General features: G+C 52.9%; 10 protein-coding genes across 10 annotated transcripts; 5 read left to right on the top strand and 5 right to left on the bottom strand.

Moving 5' to 3' along the window:
• Positions 1-113: 113 nt before the first annotated feature.
• Positions 114-4,278, bottom strand: DACRYDRAFT_115844 (uncharacterized protein; the record flags this gene model as incomplete). Its single annotated transcript, XM_040770084.1, has 2 exons — positions 114-1,270; positions 1,316-4,278. 2 exons carry the CDS (start codon positions 4,276-4,278, stop codon positions 262-264), a joined length of 3,972 nt encoding a protein of 1,323 aa, XP_040629757.1. The 3' UTR covers positions 114-261.
• A 1,944-nt stretch (positions 4,279-6,222) lies between these two features.
• On the top strand, positions 6,223-8,525 carry DACRYDRAFT_21820 (uncharacterized protein). The gene is made up of 17 exons (XM_040772558.1): positions 6,223-6,374; positions 6,428-6,456; positions 6,492-6,495; positions 6,577-6,596; positions 6,650-6,737; positions 6,789-6,797; positions 6,851-6,887; positions 7,002-7,027; positions 7,082-7,117; positions 7,173-7,197; positions 7,246-7,352; positions 7,407-7,503; positions 7,552-7,631; positions 7,681-7,706; positions 7,758-7,808; positions 7,854-7,917; positions 7,964-8,525. Exons 1-17 carry the CDS (start codon positions 6,308-6,310, stop codon positions 8,317-8,319), a joined length of 1,122 nt encoding a protein of 373 aa, XP_040629756.1. The 5' UTR covers positions 6,223-6,307; the 3' UTR covers positions 8,320-8,525.
• A 361-nt stretch (positions 8,526-8,886) lies between these two features.
• On the bottom strand, positions 8,887-12,908 carry DACRYDRAFT_78765 (uncharacterized protein; the record flags this gene model as incomplete). Its single annotated transcript, XM_040776358.1, has 6 exons — positions 8,887-9,050; positions 9,102-9,283; positions 9,330-10,488; positions 10,639-11,646; positions 11,699-11,975; positions 12,027-12,908. The coding sequence occupies 6 exons, from the start codon at positions 12,906-12,908 to the stop codon at positions 8,887-8,889; spliced, it is 3,672 nt and encodes a 1,223-aa protein (XP_040629755.1).
• A 302-nt stretch (positions 12,909-13,210) lies between these two features.
• Positions 13,211-15,416, bottom strand: DACRYDRAFT_21818 (uncharacterized protein). The gene is made up of 7 exons (XM_040772557.1): positions 15,101-15,416; positions 14,445-14,941; positions 14,239-14,391; positions 13,887-14,189; positions 13,800-13,838; positions 13,477-13,746; positions 13,211-13,428 (listed from the first exon to the last, which is right to left on the bottom strand). Exons 1-5 carry the CDS (start codon positions 15,141-15,143, stop codon positions 13,827-13,829), a joined length of 1,008 nt encoding a protein of 335 aa, XP_040629754.1. The 5' UTR covers positions 15,144-15,416; the 3' UTR covers positions 13,211-13,428; positions 13,477-13,746; positions 13,800-13,826.
• Positions 15,417-15,686: 270 nt separating this feature from the next.
• On the bottom strand, positions 15,687-16,963 carry DACRYDRAFT_21817 (uncharacterized protein). Its single transcript, XM_040772556.1, has 2 exons — positions 16,793-16,963; positions 15,687-16,728 (listed from the first exon to the last, which is right to left on the bottom strand). The coding sequence occupies exon 2, from the start codon at positions 16,244-16,246 to the stop codon at positions 15,920-15,922; it is 327 nt and encodes a 108-aa protein (XP_040629753.1). The 5' UTR covers positions 16,247-16,728; positions 16,793-16,963; the 3' UTR covers positions 15,687-15,919.
• A 14-nt stretch (positions 16,964-16,977) lies between these two features.
• Positions 16,978-18,407, top strand: DACRYDRAFT_78763 (uncharacterized protein; the record flags this gene model as incomplete). Its single annotated transcript, XM_040776357.1, has 5 exons — positions 16,978-17,260; positions 17,311-17,476; positions 17,531-17,874; positions 17,940-18,174; positions 18,235-18,407. The coding sequence occupies exons 1-5, from the start codon at positions 17,096-17,098 to the stop codon at positions 18,405-18,407; spliced, it is 1,083 nt and encodes a 360-aa protein (XP_040629752.1). The 5' UTR covers positions 16,978-17,095.
• Positions 18,408-18,779: 372 nt separating this feature from the next.
• Positions 18,780-19,857, top strand: DACRYDRAFT_21816 (NADP-binding protein). Its single transcript, XM_040772555.1, has 2 exons — positions 18,780-19,206; positions 19,258-19,857. Exons 1-2 carry the CDS (start codon positions 18,830-18,832, stop codon positions 19,763-19,765), a joined length of 885 nt encoding a protein of 294 aa, XP_040629751.1. The 5' UTR covers positions 18,780-18,829; the 3' UTR covers positions 19,766-19,857.
• Positions 19,858-20,128: 271 nt separating this feature from the next.
• Positions 20,129-21,088, bottom strand: DACRYDRAFT_21815 (uncharacterized protein). The gene is made up of 4 exons (XM_040772554.1): positions 20,868-21,088; positions 20,402-20,820; positions 20,288-20,347; positions 20,129-20,231 (listed from the first exon to the last, which is right to left on the bottom strand). The coding sequence occupies exons 2-4, from the start codon at positions 20,529-20,531 to the stop codon at positions 20,206-20,208; spliced, it is 216 nt and encodes a 71-aa protein (XP_040629750.1). The 5' UTR covers positions 20,532-20,820; positions 20,868-21,088; the 3' UTR covers positions 20,129-20,205.
• A 932-nt stretch (positions 21,089-22,020) lies between these two features.
• On the top strand, positions 22,021-22,748 carry DACRYDRAFT_99828 (nitroreductase family protein; the record flags this gene model as incomplete). The annotated part of the gene is made up of 2 exons (XM_040777629.1): positions 22,021-22,539; positions 22,590-22,748. Exons 1-2 carry the CDS (start codon positions 22,060-22,062, stop codon positions 22,746-22,748), a joined length of 639 nt encoding a protein of 212 aa, XP_040629749.1. The 5' UTR covers positions 22,021-22,059.
• Positions 22,749-23,600: 852 nt separating this feature from the next.
• On the top strand, positions 23,601-26,270 carry DACRYDRAFT_88547 (nitroreductase; the record flags this gene model as incomplete). The annotated part of the gene is made up of 2 exons (XM_040776862.1): positions 23,601-24,047; positions 26,106-26,270. 2 exons carry the CDS (start codon positions 23,601-23,603, stop codon positions 26,268-26,270), a joined length of 612 nt encoding a protein of 203 aa, XP_040629748.1.
• Positions 26,271-26,280: the final 10 nt, after the last annotated feature.

Here is a 26,280-nt window from a genome sequence, read left to right as displayed (position 1 = left end):
AGAATAAATGAAGTGTCGCCGTCGTTGAATGGACAAATTTCCGACGCGTTTCCTTGGGCGCTTGTTGCGTCGATGTCCACAATTAGTGAAGGAGAGAAATATGCATGACTACGCTGAAAATCGTACAAATCAAGGCAATATGGCTACAAAGCTATATACATTCCCACAACAGGTCCTTATACAGAACCAGGAAAATAAATGTCATGATGTGCGTAAGTGAGTGAATATGCAAATATCAGAAAAGCGAATCAACTGCTCAAACTAATGCTGCTTCAGAGATTGCGTAATCTGGTTGAACAACCCCTCGCTCGTGCTGCTCATCATCCTTCCACTCGACAACAAAGGTGCTCTATAATCCCCCATATCTGAAAGCGGCTTGGACACTACCCGTGGCTTCATTGCCAAAGGTGCAGGACTCGCACCAAGGTTGGTGATATCGCTCACAGTCCGCTTCGCTGGGCTGCGAACGGGGGTGAAGCCAGTCCGATTCTTGCTCAACTTGCGTAGCGTACTAGCTGGGCTCTTGGGCGTCGGCGCAGGAGCGGGAACATATTCCTTATCGATGATGGGCTCGGTGAACTCAATCGGGAGTGGGCGTTTCTGGCCAATGATATGGCTAGGCGCAAGGTCGTCGACGTGCTTGGGATGGACTCGTAGTGGTCGGATGGGGGAGATCTGTGCAGGGATGGGAGCGAGCGTCCTTGTGTTCTGCTCCGTGCTAGCGGCGGGTGGTGGAGGCACCGGATCGGTAGAATTGCCAAAGATGTTGGTCGGAACAGAGGTGGTGCGGTTGAAGGAACGAGGCCCCGATGTGGATGGGAAGGTAGCTGATGCCTTTGCCGGGCTCTTGCGGCCTGATGGATCAGAGCTTGCTGATACCGTCCGTGGCATAGGCGCCTTGGTAGCTGGTGTTTTGCTCGCGACTGCTGCAGCCGGGGGAGCATCTTTCGCAGCTACCAGCTTAGCCTGCAAGCTCGTGAGCTTCTTGTTGAGCGTGTCAACCCTCATTTCCAATTTCTTCTTTTCTTTGTACACCACGATCATCTTGTCGTCTGCCTCTTCGACCTCTGTGGATTTCTTCCGCAACTGTGCCTCCAGGTCTTCGATTCGAGAGTTGAGTTCGACAAGTTGCGCGGAGGACTTGGCGTGTGCTGTTCGCGATTCGGCCTCGGCAAGCTTCTGCTCGGCCTCAACAGCCACGTCCTGCGCATGCGCGAGGCTGTCACGAAGAAGCTTGACTTCCGCCTGCAGACGGGTGATCTCATTCATGCTGTAACAATGTAAGAGAATGAACCTGGGGGATGGAGTGGCATACCTTTGATCAATCTGGTCCTGCAACTTTACTCTCGCAGCCTGCTCCCTCTTGAGGTCGCTTTGAGCAGATGCAGTATCAAATTGCAGAGATACGCTTGCACGTTCCTGCTGCGACGCGCTCTCCTTGGCCGATGTGAGGTCCGCCGTGAGTTGAGCATTAAGAGCCTGTTCATCTTTCACGCGTTGCTCCAATTCATGCAGTTGCGACTGCAATTCTTGCTGTGCCTGCTTGGCAGCCTGGGCGTCGTTCACAAGTTGGCGTTCAAGCTGCTCTGCTCTACTCATCTCTGCAGTTGCGCGGTCTCCAGCGGCCACAAGCTCTTCCCTCAAACTCTTCGTCTCCTCCATATGAGCTTGATGGTTGATCTTCATCTGTTGGTTGAGTCCGTCGAACTCTCCTGCTTTCTGGCGGAAGGTCTCGAGATCCGCCGTCTTGGATTCGAGCGCAGTAATCGTGCTTTCAAGTGCGGCAACTGTATCGGTGAGCTCCTGCGTCTGAGCATTCGCCGCCTCACGCTCCGAAGCCAGCTCGGCAGCGTTGCTTTCACGCACTGTGGCAAGTTCCTTCTCCCGTTCCTCCAGCTGAATTTGGAGAGCACCCACAAAGGCTTCGTGAATCTTGCTTTCGGCTGCTTCCTGCTGTGCGCTGATGAGAGTTGCGTCAAGCTCACGCAAGTCTGCTCGGAGGCGTTCCCGCTCCTCCTCAAGCTGCTTACGAACTTCCACAGCCGCTTGGAGCTCTTCTTCAGCGGCTGTCAGGCGAGCTTGCAGTTCTTGACTAGTCTTCTCCAATAGCTCGAGTTTTTCCTGTGCTTCCTCGGAACGCATGTTCGTGGATGACTGAACCTTGGAAACGCGCTCCAGCATGATCTCAACCTCCGTGCGCGCTGTGGACAGTTCCTCGGAAAGTTTCTGTACCTTGGCTTGGCTGGCAACAAGTGCCGTGGCTGATTGAGACTGCTGTTCTTTAAGAGAGACGAGCTCTGCCTGGACTGCAGCACGTTCAACGGTGGTGGCTTCGATGGTCGCGATGGCGATCTGAAGATCGTGGGATTTCGAGCCTAACGAGGATCGAAGGGCGGTAATTTCGGCATCAAGTCGTTCGTTCCTTGATTGGTGTACGCGTTTCTGGTGCACAGCGGCAAAGAGAGCGGCAATGGTAGGGACGAGTTCATCGTTTGATGGAACTTCAACAGGCGCAGATTCCATGATTCGCAACCGTTCTGTGAGATCCTGATGCTCTGCTTTGAGGCTCTCTTCTGAAGCTTGGAACTCAGAGATGATCTGGTGGAGTGAATCGATGCGTGCTTGCAGCGTCTCCTGCATGGCATCGGATGCTTCCTTCTCTTCCAACAGTGCGGCGTAATCGCCGGCAATACCCTGCTGCGATGTCGCCCGAGTGTTCAGAGCATTTTGAAGCTCAAGCTTCTCCGCTTCCAGAGTGAAGATCGTATCTATCCGTTCCGTTCGCTCAGCCTCAAGCTCCACAATCTGCTTCTTCAGCTCTTCCTTCCTTGCTTGATGCTGGGTAGCCTCCTTGCCAAGCCGCTCAATCCGCATCTCCGCCATCTTGAGGTTCGTGTCCACGCGCATGATCTCCTTGCGCACTTCGTGCACGAGGTTGTCGCGCTCCACAACTTTCTTCTGAAGGTCGTCCCTCTGAGCCCGCAGTAAGCGAACAGTCTCATCGGTGTCGCCAGAGTTGGAGGCAGCGGTCTCCGCGCGGAGAGAATCTACGGTATGTTGTGCGGTCTTTGCTGCCTTCTCTGCTTTCAGAAGAGCAGCCTCTAGCGCTTGCATCTCAAGTTTGAGCGATCGATGCTCGTTCTTCAGCACCTCGTTCCCGACAGTTGAAGCTGCTCTGGCGAGTGAGGCTTGCAGGGACTCAACTTCTGATCCAAGGGCATCTCGTTGTTTACCAATCTCTTCCAGCTCCTCTTGCAGCGCTTCGATCATCTCTTGTCTTGTTGCCAATCTGGTTTCGCACGCTGCGAGCTGGTCGGAAATGATCTGTGCATCACCGACAGCATGTGACAGCGCTGCCCGAAGAGCAGCCGCGTCGCCTTCGGCGTTGGTGGAGGGCTGAGTCAAGCTATTCGCAACGGCTGTTTGCAAGCGAGCTATTGTGGCTTCGGCCTGAGATAGTTCTTGCTTCTGAATGTCGAGTCGGCGCTCCAGAGCCTCAGCTTCGTCCGCTCTCCGCCTTTGAACTTCAAGCTCCTGCCTGAGGCTCTGCAGTTCCGCCCCACTCGTTTGACTATCGACGGCTTTAACCTTCTCAGCCATCTGTGTCAATCGCTCTTCGAGATCCGCAACCGTGAAACGATATTCGGTGCGTGCGAAATCTAGGGAACGGCGAAGGTCGTCGCGTTCTGCACGTAGACGGTCGACCGCATCGAGCAGAGGCGCAATCGTTTGAACATATGCGTCCGGATCCACCCAACTTGATGAAGGACCGATTGATTCGCGGAAATTTATCTCTGGGCTGGCTATAGGAGGCAGTACCGATGCAGACGTGGACGCGGTAGGTGGTGTCCGTTGTTTACTTGAGCTTGCCACCCGTTGTATCTCTTTCAACACTTCCCTGAGAAGGGTGTCAATATCCTGCTCTTCCCCCAAGACCAGAGATACTGACCCCTCTTTATGTCGTATGCTCTTTCCTAGGCGAGCGAGATCCTCCGAGATTCGTGAACGCTCAACAGCAGCGGTCTCTCGGTCGTTCTCGTAGTTCTCGTCGTTCTCAGACGGCGTTGGTCGTTCCGAACGCAGTAGTTCCACGTGTTCTTGAGCTGCAACCAGAGCTTTTCGTAGATAAATTACTTCGGCATCGGAGCGTTGGACGCGCTTCAATAAGGAATTACGTTCTTCCTCGACGGCTGCCAAGTTGGCGAACCATGTCTCCTCTTCTCCTTGTGTAAGCTCCTCAAGAATATACCGCAGATCCGCTATGGGATCCTCCTCCATGTCGACAGTGTTTGCTTGTTGTAATTAGAGTGCAAGAGAAGGCTGTCGGGTCGTATTGTCAGATCGTGTGAATGATGGGCGCCTGGATGTGCCGCTGAATGAAGAAGTGGCTCTGCGTGAAAAGGGTCGAGCAGGACGCGTCGAGCGGCGCGCTCCAAGTTGATCACGTGTTCTGCATCATAACGGAGGCATACTCGGTCCCTCAAGCGGCCCGACCGGTTTTTATTGCTATTCATTCAGCTTTTGACTGAGAAGGCAATTGTTCACACGGTCCTGCCACTCCATTACAGCAATATCGAACGCATACAAATCCACCCTGGAGAATCACATCGCTCCGCAACAGCTTCTCGACAACCATATGCCCTCCGGCCCCTGCCGCCCCGCAAGCTTCTCGGTGTTTTGCCGCGTTCACTGCGGCCCAATGATATCTTACTCCTTTTGGCAACATCTCGCGTTCTTCCTGCCAGCTGGGCGCGTAACTATGGCCATTTCTAGACCTTGACGACCGGCCCACCTATCATGCTGTAGACCAACGGGATCGCGGAACGTCCTGCTTGTCTGGTGACCTGAACTTTGCTTGAATAAAGAGACGGACCCTCTCTGGGCTTGACAGAAAGGGATCGTTTAGGGCGTTTCTAGTCATCAACGATTATAGCATACTTGCTTACCGGTGGATCACGGACATCCTTGCTTTGAGTGGGGCCAGCATTCCATCAAGATCCTGTCTAGCCTTCTGCAGAAGATGCGAAAAGATCATTGTCTTCAGAAAGGTCGATTGGAATGTTATCATCATCATCTTATTCCCTTGCATCTACAGAACAATGGTGGCAACATCTGTCAGAATGACACATTCTCATTTTCACCTGTCCTGCTTTCACCACTTGGATGACCCACCTTGACGATACGATAACTACCCGCCGGAGTTGATCGTCATGACCACGCTCTCCGCCAGGATTGTGGATAAGTGGGCCGATGATTTACCCTGCTTACGGCATATCTATGAACCCGGATATTTGGGGTTCAGCCTCGCCATCAATCGCGTTGGGCGACTTGTCACGTTCAATATCGACCCCAGCACGTCTTCCTCCAGTCTGATGACAACAGATAGAGTAGATTTCTTAACAGAATAGGTGCGTTTTGCTATGTGCCTTTTTTCGGAGCTAATGCGCCACGCTGCACCACCAGATTTTCGCCTTACAAATCACATCGCCTCGCGCTATTGTACTGACATTAAATTCGCACTACCAGCACAACACCATTCTGTCCAATAAGGGCCATATGACCTGCCGACTAATTCCTCGAGCGAAAAACAATTTGCACCCTGTTCCTGTTACTGTAACGTTGTTACTTTAAGCGTTTACATGCGAGTTCTGCCCCGGACCCTCGCAACTCTGCCTGGGCGACGTATTACGTAATTGGCCTGGAATGCATCCGGCTATTCAGTTGCCGAGCTTCCGGAACGAGCATGCGCATGTGGGGCTACGAAAACCCTCCTCTGGCCAGGACCATTCGGTGGCTCTCGAAATGCATTGTTGTATCTGTGGAAGATCTCTTGTGGACATCTGGTCCTCTCAAGGGTCTCGTCCTGTCAAAACAAAGCGATACGAAGGTACATTCCTGGCCGGCACCGTTCCTTAACAGCCACTGGAACGTGGAGTTAGGCCCGATTTTGATGCGCTTTAAGATCATATCTCGCTAACCCGCGAGGGCCCGGGTGAACTGGGCATGGGTAAGAAGGCTGTCTCAAATTTTCAATGCTGCAGCACGAGAAGCAACGCGCGCCCCATCCTTGCACATGCGAACGTCGGCACCTCTGGGCAGGTTCATCATTTTCTGCCTTCCTTCCGCCCTTTGGCCCTCCATGGGGTCATCCATTAAAAGGAGTTGCGAGCATTTGTGACCACCCTTTTTCTCACTCCCACTGTCGTGTTCCCCACCGTCACCGCCGTCTCTCGTACCCCGCAAGGCGCCTATGGCTGGCTCCCTCTTGTCGCCTCCCCTCTAAACACCGTCCCCCGCCTTCATCGCAATGAGTGGAATACTCGACCAGTTGGCCCAGGAGTTCAGGGATGTGCAATTAGTGCGGTCTTTTCTCAGTGAGCACCCTTGCGCCGCTGTTTCAGAAATCATATGCTCATCTGCCGGCTAGTCGCGAGCGCTGCGCTGCTTGTGTATGATGTGAGCCCTTGCCCTTCCTCTGCTTACCTGAACCGCATGGCTAACATTCATCCAGCATCGTATGTTATTGTTATTCGCGCGTTGTTCGCGTCTGATTGCTTTCCCCGCACTCTGCTTTAGTGCTCACATTCCCCGCTGAGGTACTTTGCTCAGGGTTTAGACTGGGACATCGATAAGCTCATCAGAAACGCAGGTCAGATACATCTGGCCCTCCGAACGCTCCCTCGGAAAGAGTCTCTTTTTGTTTAATCGATATGTCGTTCCTTGTATAGTCGCAATTGGTGCGTTATCACGTTCAGATGTTTCCATTCTTGCCTCACAGTCATCACTAGATCTATATGGTATGTAGGATTGGGGATGTTTCCGGGAGGGAAAGAGTTGACGTTCGATACAGAGCTTGGGGGACTAGCAACAAATCTTTCGGTCAAAGTGAGTTCAAATGATCTTGTTAACTTGGGCCCCTTTCTGACGCTTGGCTGATAGTTGTACGTTTACAACCCTTGTTTTTTTGCATTGGAGTTCCACAGATGCTGAATGGGAGCTAGTTGTAAAGTCTGGACACTTACAAACGGTATGTTCATAACTCGCAATGCTTCACTCGTCCCAGTCTCATAACGAAAACCAGCTCTCATCATCATCGTCAGCCTCGCAGTTGTCAATCGTGAGTTTCAATGTCCCGTTTCCCTTGCCATAGACCATGTTCTAATTATCTGCAGTAATCGTTGCCATCCGGGTACATGCGTATGTCCGCAACTTCATTTCGGGTGCCTAGAGTAACCTCCCGTGCAGGTTATACTACGGCGCAAAATGGGTTGCATGGGTATTAGGTATTACATGGTGCCTATATGTTGGCGCCACCCTGGCGATCACTCTCTACCTCATGCTACATGAAATTCGTATGTAGCGAGCTGTTTCTCCACAGCGATCTGTGCTGACCGATACGCCCTCAGTACCAACGGTAACACCGATTCCCATTGTTAACATCTGCTTCGGCACTATCCCACGCTCGTTTTTTTCCATCTGGTTACCCGCGGCGTGCTACGAGCTGTGAGTTCTAGAACTCCACGTCTGCACTTGACTTACGTTTCGACAAAGGGTAACCGTGACCATGACATTGGCACGGGCATGGCACCACGTAAAGTCTGATGAAACAACCTTGATTGCTTACATACTTTGTAAGTTCAACAAATTGCTATCTTTGACATGCGTTAATCTCTTCGTTAGACCGTGATGGTTTTGTTTACAATGCAGTACGCCACATCTCGTCTTGCAGATCAGCTAGACCATTTACGGGTCATTAGAGCAAATTATTCGTTCTGGCCGCAAACATTCTCGTATTCGCGTTTGCCGATGTAAGAATTTTGAAATTTGTACTCATGTGCTCACCCTGACCCCAGACATATTTGGTTCTTATGCTGAGAGAATGGGTTCTCGTCATAGCCAATATTATTGGTTCGCGCAGTACGTTGTTAAATTGTCTCTGCGCATCTTGTCTAAATACCTGTAGTGTCAATCAACCTACGACAAGCACCTGAAAAGATGGCATCCAGCCATCATACGGGCGATATCTTCGAAATGCGGGCTGCACGAGGAAGTTGGTCAGTCGCACCTGTCACACGATCACAGGATCTTCTGGCCAGTACCGCTGGAGTCAATCGGATGCAGTCGATCCTCCGCAACACGAGTGCTACCGCCACACATGGGAGTGTGCGGGTGGAGATCGTGAAGGAGGCAGATTGGGAGGGAGATGGTGATCCCCCACCGGGTTGGGAGAATGATGAGTGGGATGACCCCACAGAAAAACGCGATTCGGAGCACTCGGAAGCGTCCTTGATTGATGCTAAATTTGGGATAGCAGTTTGATTTGCCAGGACTTCTCAGGTAGTATCTGTCCCTATTTGAATGGCTCCCAATATCGTACTCACTGTGTATTGCGACCACTTTGGTCATGTCGTGCCTGTCATTACGTGCTTATCAGCACTAGTATCGTGTAGCATTAATCTAGAAATTCTCAGGTTCTGTGGTACAGGGTAGCCATCGATGACTATGTATGGTCAATCTCATGTGGTGAAACTACCTGGAGACCAAGGTTAGGCGGTGGCCGTTGTCTAGGCAACCCGATCTTAAAACCCCTTGCAAGTCAAGGGCATATACTCGCCCATGTGCTCAAGATAGACCCCTAGAGTTCGTATTAATACACAAGACAAACGCCCAGATGTTTGCCGGTATACTATCTAGACCTTCAAGTGATGTATGCGTGAGGCACATGCTGAGTCATTAGGTCGTTTTGATACATTACAACAATCGCCTCCAAACACGGGCAGGAACATGGTGCAAGATCACAAAGTAGGATATCGTGGAAGAATGGTAACGCGTGAAAAGGTATCATGATGTCTCGATCATCAAATCAGGAAAGAGCGCAAAGAAAACCTATATAACAGTCAGCTTCAAGCCAATGAACGGTTCGGTTCGGCTTACTTCGTCCATCACCGTGTAAATTATGTGTCGATTGAGTCGTTGATTCTGCAAAACGGCAAACATCCGGCGAGCACCACGCCGAGCATTTGACCTGCCGATCATGTTCGAGAACAAGTCTGTCGAATGCCAGTTAATGCGCATGCAAATGGTGACGAATAGATATATACCTGGCATGAGTGCGCTGAGTTTCCGATTAGCTTCATCCCGTGTCCTCGCCTTCTCCTCTGCGGTACGTGGCGGCCCAGACGTCCGGAACTTCCCTCCAGGAAAGACGACCCTGTGCAATTTATCGAAGTAGGCAACAATATTATGTTCCTCCAGGCTAGCCTTCAGTGTGTCCCGCAGTTTCCTACATCCTGTCAGGCAAACGATATAGCAGGGACGCAATAACTGACCGTTCAATAGTGCTGCCCAGCACTTGTTGCAAGATAATGACGACAGCCTGTCGTCGTAGCCAGTTGTTGCGGTCGTTCAGCTCGAATACTGAGAGAATAAGATCACAGATAGGCGCTGCGAAGGTGGCACCGCCAGTTTCACCCTCCAACGGTCGTAACCCTTCTGCTTCTGTGAGCTTCACGAGTTCTTCCTCTGTTTTCGCTTGCTGTGTAAGGCGCTGTATAAGAACATCAAGCATTGAGGGACCGAATATTATATCGTCTGCGATCGATGTTGTTAGCCGCGTCAACGATCGCATCAGGTCCGTAGATGGTGACAAAAAAGATCCCGTAAGCGATGCGTATTGGGAAATTATGGACGAAGTTGGAGTATACTTCGGTGACCGTGACAAGAAAGCCCGTAGATCTTCGGATGCACAAACGGTTGGGAAAGTCAGCAATGTCTGCAAATATTTCTCCAGAGCGATCCGTCTTGCGTCTACAACGGCACTGATCGTGTTGACTAGCTTCTTTGCTGGCAGTTCCAGGTGTCTGACTTCTGGGAACTTTTCCTTCAGCCTTTGCTGAAGCGCCCAGAATTCACTGTATCGCCTGGCTGTCACCCAACCACTGCTGCTGCCTTCGCCTTCATCTGCACCGTCCTGCTCAAGTTGTTGAACCTGAATCGCGTACTTGACGACTTGGCGACCCACGCCTCCTTCTTCATCGGTCATGGTTGTACCCACAATCTTGACTCGTGTACGTTCCGGAGTCAGGATTCCATTGCGCTCTTGCATGACAAATTGTTCTCTTTGAAATCGCACTTCTCGCAGCTCACGTTCCAATGCAGCTTTACTGGTGCTCAATAACCTCAGCTCGTTGTTGTCACCAGTCAATTCCGCTTTGCGGGTGAGAGCATCGAGGAGCGTAGATTGCTGTTCAAGATTTGCGACTTTCTCGGCAAGCCTGGCAATTGAGCTAAGCAAATGAGGATCTCCAGGTATAGCGAGTTTCCATTCTTCGTCCTCTTTCTCCCGGACAGCAGAATTAGGCTCCAAGTCGAGCCCTGCTAAGCCTGATATTCGCTCATCAACATATCGTTCGTCACTTTGCCGATGGTCGCTTTCATCCGCGATGATGTCAGTCAAAGCGGCCTGGATGGCTTCGATGTCAACGCCCCCTTCCGGCACAGCAGTTCCGTTTTCTCCTTCCCAACCCTCCTCTGGCGCATTGCCAAACAGTGGCGCTCGGCTTTCTATTGGAGTTTCTCGCACAGGGCCCTGACCTGGCGCGCCCTCATCCTCAACTCCGTTTTCTTTGCCGAACAGACTTGCTCGCTCTTCCGTCTCATCTCCAAATAACGGTGCACGATCCTTTGGTGCGGCACCAAAGAGCGCATCCAGGTTTGTTTTAGTACTGTCGATACTTGCTCGTGATGCGTGTCGTTGGGGGGCAGAACTCTTACTGTCTGCGCTGCCGGCCCGAACGGATGGAGGCCTTGCTGGCGCTTCGGGCTCGACTCGACCACGGACCACCGTCTTCGTTGTCAAGACTACAGGTTGTGAGTGAGTAATGTACTGAGGAAGTGGCCTTTTCCGCTTGCTTTCCTCCGTGCGAGACTGTAGGTCCGGCTGGCTTGGTACCCTCGGTAAACCAGGTGATGTAGAAGTCGAGACATTTCCACCAGCAGCGACAGCCTTGAGCCAAAGTTCCCCACGCTTGAACTCCTCAAAGGCACCTTCCATCTCTTGCTCCATCTCTCTCTGCGCTCTCAAAACCGCTTGACGAGCCTTGCGCTCATCGCCTCGAGTAACGGGGCCTTCTTTGTTGAGGAATGTACGAACGGCATCGATATTCTTTTGAGACACCTTCGGCCGCTGTGCGGATGCTTCGGAGAAATAAAGGTCCCAGATGAGCTGGACGTCCTCCCTGAGCGTGCCAGTCCCGCCATTCGGCAGAGTCACGTTGTCATCAGGCTCATCGGTCTCCTCATTCCCGTCCGATTCAACGTTCTCGAGGGGGTCCTTGAAGCTTTCCACAGTGAGCCAAAACTGCACTGAAAGACTCTTGCCACGCCGATCAAGAAACTCCATGAAATAGCTCAGGCTCTCCGGCGTGGTAAGAATAGTCCTCAGGGTGGGCATTGGGCCATTGAGTCGCAGCGGCGGTGATGCCGGCGCAAGAGAGCTTGTGGGTATCGTAGGGAGGGTCGGTTCACCAGACAGCACTCCGATACGCTTTTCAACAGCACGGCTTGCTGTGTATAGTCGATCGAGATATTTCACTATTAGCTCAGGCTTGTATCCTCCAAGAACGTCTTCCTTGGTCTGGCTGGAAGCTATATGCATGTCAGATGTTTATCAGACACGCAGAGTGTGAATGGCGCTCACCTAACAATACCCTGGTCTTTCGTATCTCGCTTGAGATATCGTTCTTCAACCTCCTGGCATCTAGAAGACTATCGCAACGAGCTACGGTACGGAGGAAGCTCTCGAACTGCTTCCCGGATGTGCGCGGGGAGATGTCTTCCATCCGAAGTCGGATGGGTTGCAGTGCCTGTGCAGTCGGGGAACTGAGGGAGACGGACGCACCAGGGGGAGAGGTGGAGAGGCTGAGAATATGTCGCACTCGGGAGACGAGATGCTGCTGTTGGATGACTTCAGACGTCTGTAGCACATAAATCAGCGAGGTAGAAACAGAAAGTGAAGCCTAGCATACCACATCCTCAGCAATACGATTCCAGAAATCCGGCTCGCTCAGCATATCCACCAAAGGCAGCAACACCACGCAGGCCACTATTTCTCGCACGATGATGCTCACAGCCGGGCTCGCCGCCTCGCTCTCCGGCAATAGCTTTGGCATGACGCGCCCGATCATATTGCGAAGATGCGCCTCCTCAGTCTGCCTCGTGTCAACACTGCTAATATTCCCCACCGCAGGATGCAGCGTGCCGTACTTCTGTGCGAGCATCAGATCGAGGCTACTGGATTGCGTAAGGTGGCGTGACAAGTCGGCTCCCCTCAGCAGCGTCTCGGCGGCCCGAAAGCGGTTTATATGCGCGGTGAGTTTGGGTAGTACACGCTGAGTTGCCACGGAGAGCGGATCGACCTCTTGCCCGCGGTCGAGGATGAGACCGATGGCGTGATGCAGAGCACATTTGATCGCCGCTGGAAAGGCTGCAGAGCGGGAGAGTTGTTGGTACCACGGCCAGACGAATGAGGAGAGAACGAGGTCGAGGAGATTGTCGAGTCGTACGGAGAGTGCTAATTGGTCTGGAAGAAGGGCCGGAAGAGGCGTGGGGGGCCACGATGCCCGCGTAAGGACGACGCTCCATGCTGCGGGTGTGGCGAACGCGAGTGTGCGAGTTGCTTGCTTGAGTGCACCCTGGGAGCGCTCGCATACGGACGACCGAGCATCGAGTGTTTGTGCCACAAGTATAACGGCGACGAGTGCCAGTGCAAGGCATGTCAAGAATAGGAATGGCGAGAGAAGGAATAAGGCGAGCGGTGACCGGAGGATGGGCGAGAGTAGAGGAATGAGCAGACCTATGACGGGCGGCAGGAGCGCGAGCGCCGGCAGCGGCAACGTGTTTGGCGTCATGCCCTTGGCACTGATGTAAACCAGACACCCAGATTGCCTGCCGATACCGGCATTACTTCGAGATCGTCAACACTGAATAGACGGCAACGGACCAGACAGCGAGCTCGACCTTTTGGACGACGTTGACGTGAATCTCCTTTTATGGAACGATTACAATGCACTGCCACTGGTATGGAATCGGAGTTGCGGACAAACTATAACCTTGCTGACATGTGCTCCAAACCCAGACATGTGAATCGGACCAGCGCTGCTTTTGACTATTCTAACACTAAGATACGGATAAGGGGCTCAGTTATGATGTATGACTGGTTTGTGAATGTGAATGATAAGAAGATCATGCCCCAGCACCGACGGCACAAGGCTATCGAGGTGCTTTTGTTCCATCATTTGCAGAGCAAAGCAAAGCGGATTCCACCCAAATATCAAAGGCCCTAGATGCACTTATTCTGTCTTCTTCCTCGTCCTCCTGCATCGATTTAATGAGCAGGGGGAACTGAGGAGCAATGCTGCCCACAAGCGCCTGCGATTATTGATGAGTATTTGGCTTTACATCGAAGGCAAGACAAACTTTCTGAGCTTGCGTGGTGTACAAGCAACACTCCAAAAGCACTCCGGTAGCGAACACGTCATCTGACCGTCCATCATACGGTTGCCCTAGGGAACGTTGTAGACTATGATATCCCCTATCACTGGTCCATCTAACGTGCTTCGTGTTTTCTACAGGTGTGTGGCATAAGCGTGGAGAGACTCCGTCGAGAGGATGGCAGACACTTTCCCCCAGGTCGATGAGAACTGGAAGATTAGATTCATCAAGCATGATATTCCACGGACGAATGTCCTGCATTAACAATAAGCTGTGTGGAACGAATGCAACAAAAAGCATAGACACACTCCATGACTGATTCCCGCCGCATGCAATCAAGCCAGATTCTGATATGCGTCTGAACATTACTAAAGTGCGGAATAACATACACTCACCTGAAGCAGACGCCTCACAAAAGAAAAGAAAAGTTGAGGCAACACGGGTGATACGCAATCGAGTCCAGATTCGCTCTTGTGCCACTGCCGCAGGCGTTTCATCACTACGCAGATACGGGACTTTCCCAGCCGGTTGGTCAGCCCGTCGAACACACACAGAGGCTCTGCAATGGGAAACTCGGAGTGGTGCAACCCATAGATTTGTACCAGGCGTCGTAAGCATCTTTCCTCTTCCCCATCTTTGTCGACGCTGCGCACAAAAACGTCTTCCTGGCCCATTCTCCCAGGAACGACCATACCGCTCTGACCAAATCGTCAGCTATCTCGAACGCGAGCCCTGCTGCAATATTACCCTGAACACGAGAACTTCGTCAGAGCCCTGCCATAGCCACCGCATGTCCAACTCGAGCCCAAGCGCCAGGGCGGGAGGCACCACCTCATTCTGCCATAGTCGTACGAACATTCTGCGGGATTCTGTAAGGAAAAGAGAGCCGTCTTCGGGCCACTACAGCAGGCATCTGTCAGGGCGGACATCCCTGTACGTGCTCGCCTACTCACAGACAGTGCAGTATCACCCTCATCATCATCGCTCGAATTATCGGTGACTGACGCCGGTGTTTCTCCTCCAGACTCGAAAATGAGGTGCGGGATGCTATCTGGCACAAAGCAAACGGCTGCATCAGTATGGCTGTCTTGGAAGGCATTTTCGTCGGTTGGCAACTCATCCTTGCATGCAAGGGGATCATAGAGAGGATAGGACTCCCGCGTGGGTTTGTCCAAGTCGCCTTCAAAGTCATGCACCACACCAGCATCGAAATAGTCAGGCTCCCTGCTGGTAGAGGCAGCTGGCACAGGAGAGCAGACCGCCATCACAGGAGACTGGGAATCAGCAGTGGAGGTGTTATCAGAGTGGGAGATGGCGCTCTGGGCAATGGACGCAGTGAGGTTGTTGGGGGTTTGGACAGGCTTCATCTCATTCTTGTTCACATTCTCGATCCCGTTCACGCCACTGCAAATGCAGGCAGCAGTAGCCTTCTCCTGCTGGTGGAGGATGTCTTCATTCCATTCAATAATATGGTTGTGATGGTCGACAGTGTCCGCAGAGATGGCCGGTGCAGCGAGGAAAGTCACATTGATGGCGAGAGTGCTGTAAGCATGGATGTCCACAGGGTTGCAGGTACCAAGGAAGGTAACCTGCCACTATGAGAACGCACCGTCAGCATGACGTTCATTGGCGCTTTCAGCTCTGATGGCCATCAGCAACTCGGAGCCGCCGTCCGTCTCGATGATGGTGTTCGACGTCGCGTTGATGAACCTGGGAGAATGTCAGCAAGGTCGTGGTAAGACGAAGATGATGAGGAGCTGGGTTTTGTGCATCACCGCGGCTGTAATACTGCCGGGAGTTATGGGTGTCGGATCCACGTCGTCGATGGAGCTTATTTAGTACAGTAGAGCAGACTGCAATGGATGGTATTGTAACAACATAATACAGATTGAGAGGAGGTGAATATACCTCTAGCCTCGAGCTTGTCGTCCTTCACTTGGTGACGACGGGGTGCAAAGGTGACGGGGTACCCTCACGGAGCAACGTTCGGCTCCGGGCTCGCTGGACATTCTCCGACGGAGAACTCAGGCGGCCCTCAGTCCTCTCTTGCGAAGACATCCAACATCGATATCATGGCAGCACTTTTACATCGTCTGATCGCTCGGAGACCTCAATTTGTGCTATCACTCGAGAACGGCTGGCAACTGCCATCGTACGACTGGACGAAGCGCCTTACGTCCCCTGCGAAGCTACTTGATCCAGTTCGATGCCGGTGCCGTAGATGGTACATACCAACCGGAGCAACAGTGGCGATTGAACAGACTTCACTAAATCTGCTCATCTTGATGCCATCCTACATGCTTACGATATAACTACACACATGGCTTGGTCGGCATAATGGCCGCGGTGTGATAGGATGCTTATGCAGCAAACGTTCGCGAGCGAGATGGATGGCAGTGTTTTTACTCGCCTCCAGAGATCTGTATCTTCAGGACTCAACCAATTGGACCGGGAAGCTCTGTCTGTTTCTTTCGGCGTTAGTATCTTTGATGTCTTTGAAGTTATCTCTGTATAACTCCAGGCTTCTGTTATCCCGAAGCCGATCATTCGAAGGCACCTGATTATTCTCAACGCGCAGACCGGAATCGATGGACCACAAGCGCTCGAGCATCTTATTCGAGATCAGTATATGCGTCATAAGATGGAAGGTCCAGCGGTCTTCTTTAACCGGCGTATGCTGCGGACCGGCGGAGGTGCATGGCTTGCTCGGCGCAAATACCTCCCAAACCCTGGGGTGGAGTATGGCCGTCAACATCCATCACACCTATTTTAGCAAAGAGGCGCTTCAACATATCTCCTCGGAACACTAAGAAGCCTGCCGATCGGAATGGCGCCGAAGAAAATTACTGAGCACGAGGCGAGAGTGCTATTTGGGGATTCGTAGGTCTTCGACCGTTCAAGACTGTGGACGATCTCACTCGACCAGGGAATATTTTCTCAATAACAACCTGTCGTCACTACTTTATCGGCAACTTGGAAATATCGATGATAGACAAGAGGAACAGGACGTCACAGAACGACTCACGAATCGAGAGCAAGGGGTCGAAATCCATTGCTTTGTTTTCGTTCTCCATTGTACCCCTGCACCAAGGCCGCTACACTTTGTATTGCGGCCGGTGAGGCGGGTACTCTCGGTGCCGTAAGGATACTAAAAGGATGTCTCGGAACTCGACTCCCAGCCCTGTGGTCCACTGATCCAACTCTTAGCCCCGAACGGAAATTCGCCCGCTCAAAACAGTAAGTGTACCCTCCATTAACAGTCGATCGTACGATTATTCACCGTGGAATGTGCGCCTTTTAGACTCCACCTCTTGGACGGTATCTCCGAATCAAGATGAACTTGGTCAGCGCCGTCATATTCCTGCCGCTTTTCGCAGAAGGGCAATCGCTGACTCCTGTCGGAGCAGTGTTCCTAAGCTCCGATGATCATAGAGCACCCCTCGGACCAAATGTTCAACCGATCTAGCTCGATCCACGTCCACCGGCGAGCTATCGGAGCAGCATTATCGGCCGCTCTGTGCGTATATTAAGGCGACGTTTGAGATGCATGTCAGGACCAAGAGCTCATTCGACTTTCAGTCAGTAGACGGCGGAAAACTTCAAAATGCTCTCGGTCATCACCCTTCTCACTGCTGCTCTGCTCGCGAATGCGTGGCCTGCCCCGGTAGCACCCTATACGCCTTCTGGTGGTGTCGGTGTCTCGCCCGATTCTCCGGCTCCCAAATACGAGCCTTACTCGGACTTTGACTTCCAGTCACTCAACCTTGCGGTTCGAACCTTCATTCTTCTGTCATGTAGTCAATTAACGACCCGCTCCAGCTGAACCAAGAATGGATCGAGCTCGACTTGTTCTACAAGGGCCTCGAGATGTTCACTCTCAAGGACTATGAGGACGCAGGGCTGAACAGCCAGGACCGTGAACTGGTTGAATTCATGGCCGAACAAGAACGCGGGCATGCCCAGCTGATCACCGACATGCTTGGGCGTACGTTCACTTCCTCTTTCATTAACATGTCAAGCTCGCTCACATACCTCCCAGCTAGAGCAGCAAAGGAGTGCACCTACACTTACCCATTCAAGACCGTGCCTGAGTTTGTTGACTCCTGCCAGAAGCTCACCCGGTTCGGCGAGTCTGGGGTGTACGGCTTCCTTCCGCACCTCAACTCGCGTCCCACGGCCCAGCTTCTCCTACAGAGTATCACTACCGAGGCGCGGCAGCAGATGATCTTCCGCCAGTTTGAGGGACTGTTCCCCATGCCGGTATGGTTCGAGACGGGCATCACGCAGAGCATGGCATGGACGCTGCTGGCGCCGTATATCGCTACCTGCCCAGATGATAACCCGAAGATCGAGTGGCAGAACTTCCCCGCCCTGGACATCATCGTGCGTTTCTTCTCCCAAACGAAGCAGCTCTTGCGCTTATGTTCCTAATCGGCATATTCTTCCAGGACAACCCCTGGGCCCCGGACCCGGCCTACCCACCCGCCATCACGCACAACCGCACTGCCCTCTCTACCCCACGCCAGAAAGTCTCCTTCACATGGGAAAACCCTGGCAAGAAAGTGGGATATAACGACCTGTACACGACCTCCACCAGCGCTGGGAAGCCCAAGTTTGCAGCTTGGATCTCTCAGCTCAACACGACTTACACGCCCCTGAATGATATTTCTGGTAACAGTGCCTGTGCATCCTTCCACCCTTAGTCATCACAGGAACGGACATTAGTACTGACTACTCGGACAGGGACGTACCAGCCAGATGGCACCGTCTTCGTGATCGAAGGCTACTACGATCCCATTGTGAACGAGACGATGTTCATCCTGATCACGGACACAGACCTGCACGTGACGCCATACAACATCAGTCTGCTGAACGACCATGTTGTTGCCGGGCCGGCGATTTACCAGAGTGGGTGAACGACGAGCGGGGAGGAAGGGGGGGTGAGAACTCGGACTAATCGGACTGGACTGGACTGGTGAAAAATCGTGTGGCTTCCTATGTGTATTAGATATAATACACTGTTCTGTTCTTCAGCATTAGGAGCTAAGCCGACAATATCCCGACAATGACAAACAACAACAAACGCACTAAATTCCAACAATACTGTACAAGCCCGAGTGGAAATACCCTGATGTTCTCTTCGCCGTGTTTTTCCGGGAGCGCTTGCCCCGGAGAAATGTGGATGACTCAGCGGCTTGACGTCAGAGCTTGGTAGAACCTTTGCCGGTCGGACCCGTGGCGTACTTATTTCATTACCGACTGTTTCCTCTGCAGTATTTTCAGCCACTGTCTACTACCATTACTACTACTTTATTTTCTGCTCAAGTGCATACGTACCATGGGATTCAAAGTCGTCATCGCCGGTGCGTCCGGCACAGTCGGGAAAGCGCTCGTAGCCTACGCACTGGCGCACACCTCGCACACCCTTCTCTGTCTGGACAAGACGCTCCCGCCCTCTTCTCCAGAGCTGTACGGCATCCACACGCACAGGATCGAGCACCGGGCTGTCGACCTCTCGGACTACAGGGCATACCGTGCTGCGCTAGAGGGGGCGGATGCGCTTGTGCATCTGGCGGGTATTCCTAGCCTCATTAGGGATAAGTGGACGGATGGGGAGAGCGCGGCCTTGGTGCATAATACGAATGTTGTGCTGAGCTTTAACGCTCTCCAGGCTGCGGCCGAGGCGGGGATAAAGCGGGTCGTCATGGCTGGTAGGTGCGCTATTCATCGGGTACGGGACTGTGTTCAGGTGCTGATGGGAAACAGTATCAACGCTATTGGAGGAGTGTACTCTCCCCATGACCCGATCTACGACTTCTTCCCTGTGGACGAAACGCACGCTATCAAAGCCGCCGACGCGTACTCGCTCAGCAAAGCCATTATCGAGCTTCAAGCTGACAGCATCGCCCGCGGTTATCCGGAGATGACGATCACCACCCTGCGGCTGCATCATGTTACGCACGAGAAGATTATCCCCCCCGAGTGGGTTGCGCGTGCAGGGCGGGACCTGTGGGGCTGGGTAAACGACGAGAGTGCTGCTAGGGCGTTTCTGCTTGCTCTGGAGAGAGAAGGAGGGGGAGCTGAGATCATCAACGTTATTGGGGATGATCATCGGGCGGAGGGACATGATGCGGAGGTGTTGGCGAAGACGTATCATCCGAAGACGGAGATAAGGAGGACGGTCAAGGGGGATAACTCGTTCTACACTAGTGAGAAAGCGGAGCAGCTGTTGGGATGGAGACATTCTGGTGGGAGGATGCCGAAGAAGGACTGAAAGAGGTGGAAGGTCGAGGTGATGACAGACAGACAAGTCAAATGCAATTAATGTAATGATACAATGCTCAGAACAGGTAGAGAAAGATATGTTTGTAGGGTTGTTCGAAGCGTACTCCCCTCTCTGTGATCTCCCATCAACAACATAATAAGATATTTCTAACGATAAATATTACTGCTTTCAGCTCTCAAAAGCATACTTACTAGTCTGTAAACCGTTTAAAATCACATCCTCTTTGGTCGACCCCGCCCTCACGTGACTACCCGCCCACTCCGCAGGTCTCGTGCTCCAATCCTCCCGCTCTCCGGACCAAAGAGAAGGGGGTAGCGTGACCTGCCAGTAGAGCCTGAGGCTCATGCTCCTGCTGGCTCTCTCTCTTCAACCAGCTTGAACAACCAGCTCCTAGCTAGTAAACACCAGCGACAACAGTAACGATGGCATCAACGATGACCCAGCACCCCCCTGCAGGTATGTACCATACCATACACTACTTGACCTGAGACGACTGGACTGACTGTATGCAGTCAAAGTCGCCGGTCGGCGTCAATCGATGTCCTCGAGGCCTAAGCCTGTCCATCCAGCGTACGCACTCTCCTCAGGTGCATAGATCGAACCTGAGATTGGGATCTGATCCAGCCCTCCTCGTGCTCCTGAAGCGGAAGAGAAACCCGACTACCCGCGACCGGAGGCTCATACCGGGGAACAGGATCCCGAGAAGGAGCGAGAACGGGAACGCGAACGCGAAAGAGAGAGGGAGAGGGAGCATCAAGAGCCTCCCAAGAAGGACAGACAGAGACGCAAGTCTTTTGGGGATCATGATCTTCTCGGGCGACAGAGGGAGCGGGAGAAGGAAAAAGCAGGAGGGGAGAGGAGGAGGAAGGAGGTTGGGGGAGGAGGGAGGATCTCCCAGCCTCAGGGGAAGGGGTTTGGTGCGTGATTCGAACGCGTTCACGCTGTTAGGCCATGCGGTTGCAGCTCTGGCATGCGAGGCTCGGAGTCGAGAAACAATGTATGAATAGTGAGTGAGGGATTGAATATGACCAAGATTCGCTGCTCTGTTCTTGGTCAGACTGAGGCTATGTGAGCATTCGAATGATCATGCCTGTGCATTGCACTATGGCCTGGGAAGGAGGATTCCACGACGGCTCGTACCCCTCTGACAACGGAGAAGTGTGCTCTGTCACTGTGGTCTGTGACACGGACTGTCCGTCTCGGTCGCATGCATTGAAGATGATCTCCTTTCGCCTATACGCATTCGTTATGATACCGCATGGACGATCCTGTACGCGCCTTCGACGTCTTTGAGTCTGACGACTCCCTTCCCATCGGATGTCAGCAGTCTGCCATTGCTGACCATGTCCAGCCTCGACGCTCGAACCCCTCGATCGACACCCCAACGCCCACATACCCTGCTACTCCCGCTGCCCTGTTCCTCCCATCCAGACCCAACCTTCAAGCCGTGTCCGGACTTCTGCCCCATGCCAACAGAATATAAGGATATGATGCGTCACGTGCCCTTTGTTAGGTCCGTAGTCGCTGCGGACGTGTGTTCCGTCTTCTCATGGGCTTGCGTGGGGAGGTCAGTGCTTGGTCGATTCTTATACTTACCTGGGTGGTATTGTCTGGTGAGAATGGTGCTTCTTATATTTTGCTTATGTCGACGGAGAGAGTAGCGGTGTTCGGTTCAAATGATATATCACGAACAGAACCTTGTTTCCAAGCATCATACACATCTCCAGCACACGGATAAAAATACGTCAACCCCTGCAAGCCATTTCCGAATCCCATTACACAAACCTCAGCCCGTCTTAGTCAGCCGTGCTGTGATACCTTCCCTGCAGCTGCTCACACCCACGAGCGCTTACCAACCCCAACCCCCCCTCTGATCTCTGCGTCATCCCGTCCTAGTCAGCATTTACCAACAGGGTCCACAATGTTCTGACAAGAGTCACCACCCGCCCATTCTGAAAACTTGGCCATTAATGTCCGGAGAAGAAACGCGACAGGCAGCAAAGGAACATCGGACGTCACCATGCTGACGCGGTGTGATGACTGCTTACTAGCTCTTCGCCAAATATGGGACTTTGCGCTCTCGCTTCCTCAGCTGGACACCTCTGCATGCCTTGCGTGCGACCCGGTATAGCATTTAAACCTCTCTGCGAGGACAACCGGCCGGCGGATATAAAATGCGCGCCGTATTGAGCTCCGTAGCACGCAGCGTTTCCCGTCCTTTCTCATCATCTCATCGTACCTCCAAACACTCTCCCAGCCCTAACCTCATCATACCAACAAGGATGTCCTCTGCTTCCACTTCTACCTCCACACCCGGGGCCGCCGCCTTCCTCAAGGCTGTCGAACTCCGTCGCTCGATCTACACGATCAGCAACAAGATCCCCATCCCTGATTCCCGCGTCGTCGAGATCGTCCAAGCGGCAATCAAGAACGGTCCATCATCCTACAACTCCCAGTCCTCGCGCGCCCTAGTCCTCTTCGGGGACGAACATAAATTCGTATGGGAGACAGTGCTCTCCGTGCTCAAGCCCATTGTGCCCGAACCAGAGTTCCCCAAGACGGTCGGCAAGGTCGAGAACTGCTTCAAGGCTGGATATGGCACGGTTCTCTTCTGGGAAGATAACACTGTTGTGAAGGGCATGCAGGACACTTTCCCCCTTTATCCGGATCGGTTCCCTGTGTGGAGCCAGCACTCGAGCGCGATCGTACAGTTTATCGTCTGGACCGCTCTGGCGAACGAGGGCATCTCTGCTTCTCTCCAGGTAAGCATGTCCAAGTGTGTTCAGAAGCAACATACTGACTTTTTTTCCAGCACTATAACCCCTTAATTGACGAAAAGCTCCGTGAACACTTCAAGCTGCCCGACACATGGGTCCTGGTCGCACAGATGCCTTTCGGCGAGGCGACTGCCCCTGCCGGTGAGAAGACGTTCAAGCCGCTCGAGGACCGGGTCAAGGTGTTCGGCATTTGAGCAGATGCCGCGCGTCATCGAGTACGGAGGATAGGTCATAATCGCTGTTGGTTTCCGATCGTAGAATAGAACTTCATGAGAGTAATCAAACTGCATTGACCATATATACGGCTTGTGAAATGTGCGGGGCATATATCACCTTCGGCCGTTGTTCATCGGGGAAAAACAAAGACTGCATGTGAAAAGCTGCCTTCGTTCGTCCTTAATTCTGATGTTGTCCGCTGTTCATGTGTGCTGCGCAGAGGCTCGCGGAATGCCGGCATCGTCCATATGAAAAACTGTCTTTCTTGCATCAGCCATTCTCCCTCTGCTTATGGGTCAGCGCACCGGTACCCAAATATTTTCATCAATGTTTCTGACCATTCGAAAGGCACTCATTGCCGAGGTACATTACCGCTAGCATTATTACCCATCATCAGCACTTTCCAGTATGCTTCAGAACGGCGACGTCGTGTTCCCTATCTTCTTGCAACTTCTCGTTCAAGCTCGACCCCACCCTCGGCGTGTAGCACTCAACCCCTGTGTTCGACGCTCGGCGGTCAGCCAGGCAAACCGTTTAGGAAGGACCTCGGTTCTGCCCAGAACTCGCTTCCGGAAGCCTTGTTCCAGCACACCTTCACCCCTACATTCTAAGCTGGCTCTTCCCAGCCAGCCATGCGCATCGTCCTCGGACTACCGGCTCTCCGCCTGCTCGGTGTGTCTGGGGAGGAACAGATGCTTATCTATCACCCGCTTGAGAACAAGGCCCCATAAATATTGCATAAATACCTGAGCGCCGGTTGACTCCCTCCACCTGCGAACCGCCAGCATCTCTCCACCGCTCCAGCGTACTACTCCGTTTGACCATCAACCATGTCCGAAGCTTTCTTCGAACTCGTCAAGGCGCGCCGTTCTTACTACGCGCTCTCAAATAAGACCCCTATCCCGGCGGACAGGATCACCAAGATCGTTGAAGAGGCTCTGTTGTTCGTTCCCAGCTCGTTCAACTCCCAGTCTTCCCGTGTTGTCATCGTCTACGGAAAGGAACACGAGGCTCTCTGGGACCTCGTGCTCGAGGTGCTCAAGCCTGTCGCCCCACCCGAGCAGTACCCGCGCACGATTGAGAAGGTCAATGCATGCTTCAAGTCTGGCTTCGGCACGGTCCTGTTCTTCGAGGACAACGCCAGCGTGATCGACATGCAGGAGAAGTTCCCGCTGTACCAGGACCGTTTCCCCACCTGGGCGCAACACACGAGCGGCATGCTCCAATACATCGTGTGGCTCGCGTTTGAGAAGGAGGGACTGGGCGCGTCTCTGCAGGTGCGTCCATCTATTCCACTTGACTGGTTTCCTCGTCTTTGTTCTGGTCGGCATGGTTCTGACCGAGGATACAGCACTACAACCCCCTGATCAATGAACGCTTCCGGGACCGGTACAACCTGCCCGTGACTTGGGAACTCGTGGCCCAGATGCCGTAAGCATCTCTTATACTCCAATGACGCGAATCAGATCCCTCATAACGTATTGCAGATTCGGTGCTCCGGCTGCTGAGCCCGGTGAGAAGACGTTCCTGCCTCTGCCGGATCGTTTCAAGGTGTTCGGCGCGTGAGAACAGTTGGGATTCGTCGTTGTAAGAGCAGTGCAGGCACCATAGACAAAGATGGCATGGTCCAATGTAAAAACAAAATCGAGTCCACATGCGCAATGATTGTCTTGGAAGGTTCCTGATGTGCGGCTTCATTGACTGTTGTGCCTTCATTTGGCGGCTTCCTGAAGGCAGACCATGATTTGGTCATATAAGGCGCTGTCACTCAGAGTCAGGAACACGGACAGAACGTTCAGCCATTCCCATGAGCTAGACGAGCCGCGTTGCTATTTCGTGTGGATTATGCCCCTCCCATGTTCAGGGGTAACATAAGAATTTGCCGAACGTCGTCAGATGCAACAGAAAGACACGGTGCCAGCAGATAATCAGCATTAATCAGCAAAGCGTGTCATAATTTTTCCGTCCAGCAGGATTTCGACCACATCGAGCATGAGAATCATCAAAGATATGGTTGTCCCCCGGCGTCGCTGTGCCGGAAGAGGCCCAAAGCTGGCATTGTCCGCAGATTCCGAGGATGACAAAGTTAATAATCTTCGCTATGAACGGAAGCAAAAAGGCTGGGCTTCTTCTTGTCACCCATCACATAAGGATTTCCTCTTCTTTTCTTCAACACTGATGTGTTCTGGCCCTGATCTCTGGTCACTGTCGTCTATATATGAAAATAAATTCTCTTGAGGATCCTGCTTAAAGTCAAGTCCTTGGCTCTCTCTTACTGGTGCTGGTTAAGATGGACGCCCTCCAACAAAAATCACTACACGTCGTTGTTAAGCCCATTGGTCCTCGGAGTAAACTGTTACCCCACACTGGGCGTACCACACACACCCATCATGCCGACTTCTAGCGCATGCCCGTTGGTGTCTGGATGAAAGTGGTCGGCCTTACGCACGCTTATTCCGTCACCCGGCGGAACATCCTGCGTTGGTCGAGCTGGCGACTCTCTCAATCGCTTATTTGACCTCCACTGATGGGGCGACTCTGCACCGCAGACCAGTGCCCATCCACGCCCACGACCGGATCGAACCCACGATAGCTGCCCACTGAAGGCATACGGACAGAAGAGAAGGGCGCAACCGGACGCCCTGCACTGCTATCGTCGCTTGTCATTAGCTAAAAATTACGACTTCCCTCAACGCACTATCATTCAAAATGCGCGCTGTCGCCCGTGCTGCTACGGCCTTGTCTCGCTCTAGGCCAACGCTCCCTCGTACCGCTCCCGCCGTTCTACACGCCCTTCGGTCACAAACCCGCACCATGGCCACCGTACCTTCACCGTCCGCGGCGTTTCTGGAAGTAGCCAAGGAGCGCCGAAGCTATTACATGCTGAAGAAGGGCTCCCCGATCCCCGATTCCAAGATTGTCGCCATCGTCCAGGACGCGCTTAAGCAAGCCCCGTCCTCGTTCAATAGTCAAACGTCGCGCGTCGTCGTCCTCTTCGGGGAGGAGCACGACTGGTTGTGGGACATGGTCCTCGAGGTGCTCAAGCCGATCGCTCCGCCCGAAGTGTACCCGAACACAGTGAAGAAGGTCAACACGTGCTTCAAATCCGGCCACGGTACCATCCTTTTCTTCGAGGATAACGCGGCTGTCAAGGGCATGCAGGAGAAGTACCCTCTGTACCTGGAACGTTTCCCTGGCTGGGCGCACGAAACCAGCGCTATCATCCAGTTCATCTCGTGGTGCGCGCTGGAACAGGAAGGTCTGGGTGCCACGCTCCAGGTAGGTCTCGCGGGATTTGTGGTTTTCAATCACGACATGCTGAGATGAATGGATAGCATTATAACCCGCTTATTGACGAGCGTGTTCGTGACAAGTTCAACCTTCCCGTCACTTGGTTCTTGACCGCCCAGATGCCGTTCGGCAACATTGCGGCTCCGGCGGATCCGAAAGAGTTCATGCCCATGGAGGAGAGGTTCAAGGTGTTTGGTTCTAAACTGTAGACTGTACCGG

This window comes from Dacryopinax primogenitus, assembly GCF_000292625.1.
Source record: "Dacryopinax primogenitus strain DJM-731 SS1 chromosome Unknown DACRYscaffold_7, whole genome shotgun sequence".
In the NCBI taxonomy this organism is placed as follows: Eukaryota; Fungi; Basidiomycota; class Dacrymycetes; order Dacrymycetales; family Dacrymycetaceae; genus Dacryopinax; species Dacryopinax primogenitus.
The sequence above is the reverse complement of the archived record's forward strand: the minus strand, read 5'-3'. Positions and strand labels throughout refer to the sequence as shown.